Source organism: Myotis lucifugus, unplaced genomic scaffold, assembly GCF_000147115.1.
Source record: "Myotis lucifugus unplaced genomic scaffold, Myoluc2.0 scaffold_134, whole genome shotgun sequence".
In the NCBI taxonomy this organism is placed as follows: domain Eukaryota; kingdom Metazoa; phylum Chordata; class Mammalia; order Chiroptera; family Vespertilionidae; genus Myotis; species Myotis lucifugus.
This window is the reverse complement of record NW_005871182.1, coordinates 2,406,016-2,419,816: the sequence shown is the minus strand read 5'-3', so window position 1 is coordinate 2,419,816 and position 13,801 is coordinate 2,406,016. Positions and strand designations below refer to the sequence as shown.

Here is a 13,801-nt window from a genome sequence, read left to right as displayed (position 1 = left end):
TCGGTTGGATATAAGCTATTTATCATAATTACATAGTGTCCCATTCAGTGGTTTTCATTTTCATGTCTTAGTAGTGCTTTTGACAAAAAAAGTTTGTAACATTGTTTCTTTTTTTAATGTTATATTTTATATGATGAGAAGTACACATATTTTTCAGACTTATTTATAGATTTTTTTTGCTGCTAGTCTAAAAAAATAGCATTAATAAGCTCATTTTATGTTATTGCTGGAAGTTATGTTGTAACTACATTTTTGTACCCGTATATTGCATCCTCATTAAATTTGCTTATGCCATTAATGAATTGGCCTTTCTGATTACTTCAGAAAAAAACTGCATCTGTACTCTGTGAATTAAATTAGGTTTTCGTAATCTAAAGAATTAAAACTGAACCTACCTCTGCTTGATTGAGGCTAGAGTTTGGAACTCGAGGGGCATGGTGGCTCAGAGCTGAGAGACAGACAAGAATAAGGTGTAGTGCTCCAATTTCCAACGCCATCCGCCTCAGAAGCACACCATCGTCAGTTGTCAAAGGTGTAGTGCTAAACAAACTACGAAGGACGTGGAAGGGAAGGGTTGGAAGCACATTGGCTGATGGAGATTGCAGAATATGACCTAGATTTAAAAAAAACCCTCAAAATTAAAAATATTTTAAAACACAATAAGAAACAATATACAGTATAACAAATAATGACAATGTATTAGAAAATTGAATCACTATATTTATTAGAAAACAACCCAAATACCACAAATACAATACTGAATAACTTAAAATGTAATAATAAATAATGTCTGGAAAAGCTTTGTAAGACATCATATATAAACTACAAAAGAAACTTGAAACATATTCATATGATAGTTAATAGCTAGACTATGTTAAATTTATTATAAACTAGAATTTATACTAAAATCTAATAAGTAAAAAAGAAACATGAAAAGTTTCATACAACAGTATGAAAGTAAGTGCACTTGCCTTGGAAGCAGTTGCAACCATAAACAGGTAATAAAAATAAACTATTTTGTTTTGTTAGCAATATAGTTTTCTAGTGTGTTTTAGCTATAAAGGAGTATTAAATGCAAAAACAAACATCAAAAACCATAGTCACAAGAATGGTGGATGAGGCAATCACTGTAGAAAGGAATGTCAGAATTGTGATTTTAATAACCACTCATTGTATATTCACTAAAAATAATCTGAAATAGCATAAAGGCAATTCTATTTCCTTTTCTGTTTAGGGTTATATCTACTATATTACAATAGAATTCTAAAAGACAATGGTTCTTACCCTTCTATCTGTGACTTTAAAATAACAAAAATGTACCAATTTTCTAATTTAATACTCATTAACTGAAGAATTAGAGGCAAACCAAATGAAAATCTACTTGTCAGGCTACTACCCTTATTGGGAGTTTTCTTTGTTTCTTTCTATTAAATTACCAGCCCACTGGAAATAATCACCATAGTTTTTTGTTATTATTATTATCTATATATATAAATACCTAAGCGACCATTAGGACTGGATGATCGGCCGGTAGCTATGATGTGCACTCACCACCAGGGGGAAAATGCTCAACGCAGGAGCTACCCCTGGTGGTCAGAGCACTCCCACAGCCAACCTCCCAAGGTCCCTCCCCCCGGCCAGTCTACCCCGATTGGCCCTGACCACCGGCAAGGCCAAGGGAACCTATCCATGCATGAATTCGTGCACCGGGCCTCTAGTTATATTATAAAACACATTATTATATATTGTTATTTTCCTCATTTGTTCGCTTTAATCTAACTATTGCTGCCAAATTCACTTTAAAAAAATTATCATCACATCTCTACTTTATTTAATATTATAACAAATCTTCACTGCTTTTTAGAATAAAATCTTTATACACCTTTCCATGATTTATTACCAATATTTGCTTTTAAAATGAGCTTTGAGCCGAAACCAGTTTGGCTCAGTGGATAGAGCGTCGGCCTACAGACTGAAAGGTCCCAGGTTCGATTCCGGTCAAGGGCATGTACCTTGGGTTGCAGGCACATCCCCACTGGTAGATGTGCAGGAGGCAGCTGATCGGATGTTTCTCTCTCATCCATGTTTCTAACTCTCTATCTCTCTCCCTTCCTCTCTGTAAAAACCAATAAAATGTATTAAAATATATATATATATTTTAATATATATTCTATATATTAAATAGAATTCTAAAAGACTATATATCTATATATAGTAGATATAACCCTAAACAGGGTTGTAATAATAACTTAAAATGTAATAATAAATAATGTCTGGAAAAGCTTTGTAAGACATCATATATAAACTACAAAAGAAACTTGAAACATATTCATATGATAGTTAATAGCTAGACTATGTTAAATTTATTATAAACTAGAATTTATACTAAAATCTAATAAGTAAAAAAGAAACATGAAAAGTTTCATACAACAGTATGAAAGTAAGTGCACTTGCCTTGGAAGCAGTTGCAACCATAAACAGGTAATAAAAATAAACTATTTTGTTTTGTTAGCAATATAGTTTTCTAGTGTGTTTTAGCTATAAAGGAGTATTAAATGCAAAAACAAACATCAAAAACCATAGTCACAAGAATGGTGGATGAGGCAATCACTGTAGAAAGGAATGTCAGAATTGTGATTTTAATAACCACTCATTGTATATTCACTAAAAATAATCTGAAATAGCATAAAGGCAATTCTATTTCCTTTTCTGTTTAGGGTTATATCTACTATATTACAATAGAATTCTAAAAGACAATGGTTCTTACCCTTCTATCTGTGACTTTAAAATAACAAAAATGTACCAATTTTCTAATTTAATACTCATTAACTGAAGAATTAGAGGCAAACCAAATGAAAATCTACTTGTCAGGCTACTACCCTTATTGGGAGTTTTCTTTGTTTCTTTCTATTAAATTACCAGCCCACTGGAAATAATCACCATAGTTTTTTGTTGTTATTATTATTATCTATATATATAAATACCTAAGCGACCATTAGGACTGGATGATCGGCCGGTAGCTATGACGTGCACTCACCACCAGGGTGAAAATGCTCAACGCAGGAGCTACCCCTGGTGGTCAGAGCACTCCCACAGCCAACCTCCCAAGGTCCCTCCCCCCCGGCCAGTCTACCCCGATTGGCCCTGACCACCGGCAAGGCCAAGGGAACCTATCCATGCATGAATTCGTGCACCGGGCCTCTAGTTATATTATAAAACACATTACTATATATTGTTATTTTCCTCATTTGTTCGCTTTAATCTAACTATTGCTGCCAAATTCACTTTAAAGAAATTATCATCACATCTCTACTTTATTTAATGTTATAACAAATCTTCACTGCTTTTTAGAATAAAATCTTTATACACCTTTCCATGATTTGTTACCAATATTTGCTTTTAAAATGAGCTTTGAGCCGAAACCGGTTTGGCTCAGTGGATAGAGCGTCGGCCTACAGACTGAAAGGTCCCAGGTTCGATTCCGGTCAAGGGCATGTACCTGGGTTGCGGGCACATCCCCACTGGTAGATGTGCAGGAGGCAGCTGATCGATGTTTCTCTCTCATCCATGTTTCTAACTCTCTATCTCTCTCCCTTCCTCTCTGTAAAAACCAATAAAATGTATTAAAAAAATATATATATAAAAAAAAGAGCTTTGAGTGCTGCTTTTTTATGCAAATTTTCATGAGCTAGCTTATCATTTTTCATATACAAGGTATCCCCCAAAAATGTATATATACACTTTGAATCATTATAAAGGCAGTGTTTATTAAAATACATTTCATTTTCATAATTGAGCTGTCATCTGTTAAAGTGTTTATACATTTTGGGAGGATACCCTGAATTCTGAGAATACAGATACTGCTGAAACCATTCTTTCTTTCTAAAATAACTCATCTCAACCTCAATTGACTATCCTTCATGGCTCTACTAAAACCTGTTATGCCACTTTATTCACATCACTGGGTAGTGAAAAAAATCATCTTACACTTGAGGGACTCCATAATGCTGTAGCTGTCAGTGCTTTTTTTTTTTTTTTTAAGAGAGAAATATTGATTGGTTGCCTCACACACACACACACACACACACACACACACACACACACGCCCCCTACTGGGGGATCGAGCCTACAACCTGTGCATGTGCCTTGACCAGGAATCAAACTGGCAACCTATCAGTGCACTGGATGACGGATAGCCAACTGAGCCACAGTGGCCAGGTATCTCAAGGCTTTTTTAACTTGTGAAATCTGTATGTTTACACAAATTCCTCATTGCTATTACTGGAGGACACTATCTACTTGAAGGTAGGGTCTAAATACCAGCTTCATCTTTAAATCCCTCCAATGATGCCCAGCAATTTTATAAACACTCAGTAAATACCTTTAGAATGAATGAATGAATGAAACGTATTTTTTTAAAGATTTATTATAAATAAATAAATGAAGGTTTTTAAAAAAGATTTATTACATCTTATTATTGGAACTAAGTTGCCAACAACAAATCATGTAATAGCTTAACTTTGAAAGTAATAAATGATGATTAATAGGTAATGATCTGAATAACTTTTACTCAACCCACCTATGTTAAATTTCATTAATAACACTAAACACTTACTTCCTTCTCCATCATCTGTCACTCCCAACACCAATCGAAGAAGGCACTGAGCATGTTTTCTCTCTTTTAGTAGCACTTCAGCATAGCCCGGAAGACGAAGAAATAATCCAAAAGCAGCCAAAGAATGGGCCGGTATAGGAGACATGGTCTGTACTGCTGATTTGATAGGTGGAGGTTCAGCGGCAATGGTTTCTGGTGCTTCATAAACTAATTCTCCTGATTGTTCAATCGTCACCCATTCAAACTGATCACTATCCTTTGGCTTTTCCTGAGTGGTGGATGTTATAACAGGGGTACTCACCTAAAGAAAAAATAAGTATTTGTTTGGTTATTTGCATGTTTCAACACCAGGTTCCAATTAATCACTTGATTTCAAATTATCTCCTTAAAATATAGTAATATAAGATCAATAAAGGAATTTCTTTCTTTTATTTTTTAATTAAAAGCTTCCAAACATTGATGAGTTACTTGGTATTTTAAGTATGGTGGTGTCTGCCATGTATCTCTAGTTTAAAGTTTCTATTAAATCCCTTGTAATTAGTTAAGTAGACAGATTCTTTAGACTATTTAAACATCTTATTTCTCACCAAACTTTGATCTATTACAACTAGCATTTCTATAATTCTTGCCTAAATCAATAATTACTACAGTGGTTGTCAATGGTGACTTTCTAAATCTTTCTTTCTACATTTATTAGTTGGTACTGAACTACAAACATTCCTTCTTCCCCATCTATTTATTTATTCACTCATTTACTGATGTATACCAGTATAGATTCTGTTATTTTATAGGTTATAATACTCTATTATTTTATTTGATGCCCAAGTAGTATCAGATTTGGTCAGTGGGATCCCATTAAAGCAGGCTTCTGTATTTAGACTGATCTTGTATATTCCCTACCCCAATCCTAGCATTTTTCCAAGGAGCCCAAGAACTGATAATGTGATCTTAATCAGAAGTAGGATCTTCCCAGATGTAATCAAGTTAAAATGAGGTCATACTGGCTTAGAGTAGACCCTAAATCCAATGACAGGTATCCTAAGCCACCACAGAGAGCATAGTTGTTAACACCTGATTTGAAACTTACGGCTTCTTAAATCATAAGAGAAAAAGTTCCATGGTATAAGCCATCCTGTTTGTGATAATCTGTTACAGCAGCCCTAGGAAACTGATGCAGGCACATATAATACACTAAGTATATGATATTAGAGAGAATCATTTTCCCAACTAATTCAACAAAGAGCTTTATTTATATAACTCTCCATTTACCACACTCCCTCCCCCCATTAATAAAAGAATAACAGCAATATTAATGAACAGGTAAAGAGGTTAATATAATGTTTTATAAACCACCGAAAACAGAAACGGTAAATAAAAGGAATAAAAATTTAAACGAAAAGATAATGTATTTGGACATAAGTATATACTACTACTTTACTCTCCCATTTGCAGTAAGATCCAGAAATTAATATCACACCTAAAGCATCATAAAACAAAAATGTTACAGTGTGACACCATAAAATCAAGGTAAATGCTACAGTGTAATGAGTTTGGCAAATACGTTCAGTCTTCAACATTTCTTCAGAATCTTAATCACATAAAGATTTGTACAATACTCAAAGTCTAAGTTAAAGGGTACTTCCAAAAGGTTAATATAAGTTTAAAAATATCTATTTCCTTAATAAAACTGAGAAAAGAACTTGTAAATGAAAAGCCAAACAAAAGAACAAAGGGCTTTGTCATGGAATGATATATTCAATTAGGAATCTTATCTTACCTGTTGAATTACTTCTGGATATAGCATGGGTAGTCTTTCTGCAATAAGAGCCAGTCCACCCATTCCTGCAAAAACTTGTAATGGTGACTGAATGGGACAGGTTTCAAGTAAAGATTCATCCAATATCCCATCCATACATTCATCACTTGGAGTGAGAGCCTCATCTTCTGGACAGCTACTAAGTAAATCTCCATGATCTAGATTTAAAAAATAGGTAAGAAAAAATCTGTTTCTTTAGTACTCTTTTATTTACAAAGCAGATGTCATCTCCCTAATAAAAAAAATAAAATAAAATAAATATCTTAAGTTACTCAGATACAGCTGCATTAAGGCTAGATGCTATAAAAAATGTTTAAATGACTTCTGAAGTTGCCCCCTATAGTCCTGCTACTCAAAGTATGGCCCAGAGATCAGTATCAGTGCCATCGTCTAAATAAGTAAGTCCTTAGATACTCATAGCAAATAGTAATATGTTGAGCTCTAAAGCATTCAATTAGGAAAAAATGAATAATGATAGACTTCTTACTGAAAACTAAAAATTATGCCATACTGGTTTAGCTTTGAATCACTCACAAAGGAAAATCGAAAGGTTAGTATGTTCACAATAACGAGGTCAACTAAACATTAAAAAAGACAAATTATCTTGGGCTGAAAAAAAAAAGGAAAATTTAGTAAAGAATACAAAAGGCTAATAATTAAATATTGAACTTTAATCATGGGAAAAACTGAAGTAAAAATAAGATGATACCATATGTACACTATGAAAATCATTGCTCAAATAGCATTTATAGTAGTAAAAAACTAGAAACAATCAGAATTTTTCAACAACTGGGGAAAAAATCAATTTTGTTCTAACCATATTAAAAAAATAGGCAATAAAAATGCACATTTAGAAATATTTAATGGAAAATAAGTAAAAGTAAAATTGTAAGAAAATGTCTGATCCCACTTGTTTGAGGGGAAAAAAATGTTTATGAGCATAAAATACTACTTTATCTAATTTATCAGTAAACTGAATCCTGAAATGAGATTCTCACTTTAATTATAAATAATTCACATGGTTCATGCAGAAATAAAGTTTAAAATTAAAGCACAGGTGCTTATAAAATAAGTGATGCTATACCAAGGTATTAAGATTAATTTCCAATGGAAATAATGGCAAATTTTTTATATTTACAAATAACTCAGTCATAAAGAAAAATATCTTTATGTTAATATAAGAAAAAAACAAAGGTAAATAGAAATCCCTGCCTCCTGAGATTACAGACTGTACTTTTTAAAGCAGTACCATACACATACCTTTCTCAGGGTGTAGTCTTTTAAAAGAATCTGTTTTTGACAGACTTGGGTCTGTGATAACTCTTGACCCCAATTTAACAGTCAGATCTATTGAGCGGTAACCTTGAGGAAGTTTTCGGTCATATAGGAGAGTTAAAAGTTGAGCAAGCGTCATTTCAGCAGGCAATGGCTGGCCTATAAATGACATTATTAAGTTAAATCTAGAATCCAAGTGGGATACATTTACTAGATTCACCTTACTCAGGTACTTAATGCTTTTACTAAATTATAGGTAGAAGTTTGATTCTGACACCGAATTCAAAACAATTTAAAAGCAACCCTTGCAAAGTTTACAAAAATTAAAATCTGTTTCTGACACGTGAAAACAATAAATGATGTCTATACAAAGTGTTAATTAGTCGCTAACCAATCTCACTAAGATCTTCTGAGCCACAGCAAATAGAAACAAACAAACAAACAAACAAAAAACACAGACATTCCTATACATCTGTGGTTGGCAAATCTTTTCTATTAAAGGCTAAATAATAAATATTTCACTCTATGAAGGCCATAGGTCTGTGCTGCAACTACTAACTCTACCATTGTAGCATGAAAACAGCTATGGACAATACATAAATAAATGGGGTTAGCTATGTATTTCAATTAAAAAAATTTTTTATAAAAAGAGGCATCCACTGAGCCAAACCAGTCAGGGCATCCAGTTGACCAGCCATAATTTGCTGACCTCTGCTATAAACAGCCAGGTAAAGCTAAGAAAGAAAACCCATTTAACGTTAGTTGGAAATTTGATTTGTAACAATACAGTACAAAAATGGAGACACAATGGATATCACCTTGACCAATGGAAAGTATATTGGTCAAAGAATATTTTTTAGCTGGGGAGAAAATACTGCTTAATTATCAATGACACATCTAAGGGTTTTACCATTAGAACTAATTATTTAAAAGTTGCCTCACCACACTTCCTATATAACTTGTGTACTCTCTAAAATATTAATTTTACTGATTATATTATGACATATTAACAGTGAAATTTAGAAAGTAGAGCAGAAGTGTGCAACATAATACCGTGGTGTTTAAAAGGATATGGTCTCACTTGGAACTTCATGGGCAACGTCAATAATTCATTTATCTCATCAATAGCACCAGATTAATGATGATTCTGGTAATTACACGTCTGATTTATATAGTTGTAAGATTATTAAAATTTATGTTTTATCATTGTGAACATTACCTGCCAAAAGTTTGTGGTACAGGTGAAACACTGGGACAGTAATTATTTTGTTGGCATTGTCTGCTGCTGAGGAAGCACTTCCTATTTTATCAGGCATTGCCCTCCCTCTCCTGGATGGTGGGCGTGGTGGTGTAGCTGACACAGCACGTTTAGATTGGGATTTCAGCCCTAGAAGTAAAGAATCAGTAAAATTGTATATAGCCAACACACTAATGAAGTAAAAGTGTTTTTCTACAATATTTTAATAAAGCACCACATTCCTAACCAATGCCAAAAGAGAGAAATGTTTCTTCTAATTTAACGTCTGATCTCCTGATTCTATTTGTTCTTCATGAAACTCCACGAATACATTGGGCTGCATTTTTTCCAAAAAAAAAATATTGTCAACTACTGTATTCTATGAGATACAGATGGCTGTCCATTTATCATAAAGTAATTGCGGGAGCCTAACCGCAGCCGGGAGCCTCCACTCCGCTTTCCAGAGCTCTGCCTCTTCTGCAGGAGAGCTTGGACATTTGTAGTCTCTCTTATTTTTTATTTTTATTTTCTGTCTTTAAATGTATTACTGATTTCAAGAGAGAGAGAGAGACATGGATTTGTTATGTGTAGAAATCTTATGTTCTTAATTTTTTTCTGATAGAATAAACTAATACAAAGGTCTACTATTTGAGGAGTAAAGTGAACTTTGTCTTTTGAACTAAAATCATCACACCTATGTCAAGGAATACATCCTCCCATATTACAAGTTATCTTGGCCATTTTTCTTCCTGCACCTAATGGCAAAAACTCATTTTCAACCAATTTACTTTTAATTATTTTTTTTCTAATTTTATGTAAGTAATGAACACAATATCATAAATAAAAACTGACGAATACTTTTTCATTTCGCTTTTTTTAAAAAAAACAGCGAGGTTACACAAAATCCCTTAACACAATGTATTTGTAAGAGTATAATTCTCAGTACACTGTGAAGTTGAAATGCAATATGTAAACTATTCACACAAGCTCATACTTGATGACATATTACAAGCTTTGGACTAAAAATAAGTTTCACTGCCAAAGAATAACAGATTTCCGATATAATAGTTTTATATTTATTATTAAGAATCATTATAAGTCAGCTTTTTGCATTAATACTCTTTATTACATGAAATTCCTAGAAATATAAAATGTTATACTGTATAGAAACACAAACAAAATCAAGATTATAAAAAAACAGAAAGCTTACCTGAAGCAACAACAACACTATAATTGTCCTGAAATCCATTTTCTGCCTTAACTTTTTCTTTCTCTTCATGGTTTTTCTTTTCTTTGTCATCTTTTTGTTCATTAATTAGTTTGGCAGTGATACTTGGTGTATCTGTGAGGAAATATTATATTATGTAAAATACATTGCTTTTCAAAGTCATTAAGAAGGGAAGTGATAAATATCTCAAGGGAAGATTATATAATATTATCACTAATTGTTGATAAATGCATTTAGGACAAATATTTTAAGACAAAGTCTGGAACTCACCACTGTTCTTAAATCAGCATGCTTAAAATCCAATCTCAAGAAAATATTACATATTACTTCTAAAGGCAAAAAAACCATTACCATGAAAATCTGCTTTATTTTAGGTATAGTTCAATCTGCTTGCCACCTAAATCTAATCTGTTCCTTATAACATGCTTATCAAGAAAGAATTATTTTAAAGATAAAAAAACAGGCTTAGCAATGATACGGAAACCTGTAAAGGGCAAATACAAAATTCAAGCTCAAGATATATCCTAAATCATTAGACTTTTAGTTATTCTAAAAATGGAGTATTAAGGAACAAATTTTATTCACAGAGATTTGTTTCGCTATTTTTATTTAGTTAGAAAACTTACATAGCAAAGTAATATATTTTACTAGTACTTTAACATGAAATCCAAGTACTTTCATAGATAGTTATTACTCTCTGAATTAATATTTTCTTCCCTTACTTTGGAATATGGCATGCTGTTGGAAATCATGAAAATAATGGAGGCCATATAATGATCTGATTTAGTGTTTAAGAAATCCAAAAAGCTTGATGAACTTTTCTGATATTAGAAATATTTTTCACTAAGTGGATATGATTAATATAAATTCCCTTTTAACTTTCCTAACTTAACACAATTATGATCCTATGATTTATTATATAATGTCTCAGAAAGGTGAAATGATCCTATGATAAAACATCATCTTTTAGATTAGACCCCTATTTTACAGCTTTCAAGTATCTGAAAATGTCCCAGTGATCTCAATTTTTAGATATTCTCCCTAACTAGATTGCCTTTAGATAGTTTCTGCTTTTGTGAAATAAAAAAATTTTGTAAACACTGTAACTAATAAATGCATAATAAAAACAGTACATTTTACTTACATACAAAAACAACCAAGAAACCCAAAATGGCAAAAATAGTTACATAAGTCAGAGTAAAATATTTAAATAATAAATAAAAATAAAAAAACTCATAGAACTAACTCCTTGCATAGTAGGGTAGGAAACATGTAAAGATCATTAATTAATAAGAATTTATATAGTGTTACCCCTATAAAGCAATAAAAAATATCACTAAGAAGAGGTTCGTTCAACTTTCTGTTTAAAATTGTTTTGGTTTGCATTTCCACTCTGGCCAAGATAAAATAACAAAGATGAGATTTACTCTCCCACCTGAAATAACTAGAAATTAAGAAAATATATTAAATAATAGTTTTCAGACCCTAGGAATCAGGAAGGCAGGACAGTGATACAGGGTGAGCGAAATCGTATGCCGTGAGCCCACGATTACTCCAGCTTATTGCCTGGAGAGTTTCCCAGGCCATGCCTCAGCACAGCCCAGGTGTCACCTAAGGTGAGGATATAGAGCTGTAAAATATATACACACATGTAAATATATCATAAAATATACTGTCTAAAGATCAAAGATCATAAACACACTTTCACAGGACAAAAACACTATTAGAGGTTAAATTCAACATTTTTTTAAAAAAATGTTTTCTCAAGATAACTCTCTGTTGGAGTTTTTACTAGGATGTAGTGTTTCCAAAGCAATCACTTTATTTTTAAAAATATTTTAAATATGTTTTTATTGATTTATTAAATTATTACTAAAGGCCCAGTGCATAAAATTTGTGCACAGGTAGGGTCCCTAGGCCTAGCCAGCAATCAGGGCCAATCAGGGCCTCCCGGCTGCCGACCAGGGCCTCCCTTCCCTGGCTGCCGGCTGCGGGCTGGGGCCTTCCTTCATTCCACGCCGCCCCCTGGTGGTCAGCACATGTCATGGTGAGCAATCAGTCTTCTGATTGAACTCCCTTGGGGACAATTTGCATATTAGGCTTTTATAGATAGATAGTTGTTTTTTTTTTTTAAATCCTCACTTGAGGATATTTTTCCACTGATTTTTAAAGAGAATGGCAGAGAGAGAGGAAGACAGAGAGAAATATCAATGTGAGAGAAACATATCGATTGGTTGCCTCCTGCATGTATCCTGTCTAGGACCAGGGTTAGAGAGGAGCCTGCAGCCAAGGTACTGTGGCACAATCACTTCATTTTAAAAATTTTTAGGTAATAAATGGAACTTCTCTGTAATAATAATAGAATATGACATTTTATATTTTTTATTTGTTTTTCAATTGGAGAGAGAGATATAGTTGGGTTGCCTCCAACCTGGGTATGTGCCCTGACCGGGAATCAAACTGGCTACCTTTTGGTGTATGGGACAATGCTCCAACCATTTCAGAAAACAGCATTCTTTTATAGCAAAGATAAACCAAAAATGTTAAATTTCCAATTACTTCGAAATGTAACATTTTTCCATTATCAAGTTAAACATATGAAATCTCAATAATTGAATTTTAGTACTCTTCCCCACTTCCCTCCTTAATTTAACTAATTTCTCTTCATCATAGAGGGACATTTTCAGGGCTCTGTCAGAAAAACATTTATAAAGTCTAATTTTCAGAAAAGTAGCTGTAACAGATAAGGCAGACATTTTTAAATAAGAAAAAACATTATGTATACATTTATATAGTATTCTATCATTTTATTGTATAATTTGTAAAAAGATAAGGATTACAATTTTATGCACAGTTGTATTAGAGGCGGTAACTAAAACTGGAAAAGGATCTTTTCTACCTTATTTTCTCATAATAATCTCATCCATTCTCATGGTTTAATTTACCACTTATATATGGTAACAATTCCCAAACTCTTCAAACCAGCCTTTTACTTTAAGCTTAGATTTGTACTTACAATTGATAAATGAACATCAGCAGCTTTTTTCTGAGATACTGTTAACTTCCTTCAGTTATCAGTATTGCTTAAAACTGAAGCACACCCTCTAATGTATAGACATATGCTTATATTTACATTACAATGTAAACAATTAAGTTTCCAGCTTGTTTTTAAATCTAACAACATACATAAGATCATAAATACTTTGAAGGGCAGAATATGTGTCTTGCTCATTATTACAACCCTAGTACAAACTATTGTGCTTACAAATAGCATGAATTCATTCACTGATTAGGATTGGTGATAAACTCAAACCATCCATAGTCAATTTGCATTCTGCCATCAAAACTGTAAGTTTTTAGTAGTTAGTAAATGTTGTTTAAAGGCAGTATGTGAGAGCTTTTGAAATAAAGGTTAAGAAACCAAGGGGAAAAGTTATGTCTTCTTTATTCACTAACTATTATAAACAATAAAGTCAACAATCAATTCTACCTTATTTTCATCTTCTGAACACTCATTTATTCCCTAGATTTAGTAAATTTTTATTACTGTCATCCATGCTAATACTCTGGAATTCACTTACTATAAAACAGCCAGAAGGCTATCCATGGCTACCCAAGGCTTGTCTACAT

General features: G+C 32.8%; 1 protein-coding gene across 1 annotated transcript in view; it reads right to left on the bottom strand.

The window, feature by feature from the left end:
• The window catches only part of BIRC6 (baculoviral IAP repeat containing 6), a 177,162-nt gene that overhangs the window by 32,914 nt on the left and 130,447 nt on the right, over positions 1–13,801 (bottom strand). Inside the window, 6 exon segments of the mRNA XM_006094357.3 lie at positions 396–613; positions 4,616–4,916; positions 6,393–6,589; positions 7,692–7,865; positions 8,926–9,093; positions 10,154–10,285. Coding sequence (XP_006094419.1) covers positions 396–613; positions 4,616–4,916; positions 6,393–6,589; positions 7,692–7,865; positions 8,926–9,093; positions 10,154–10,285 — 1,190 coding nt within the window.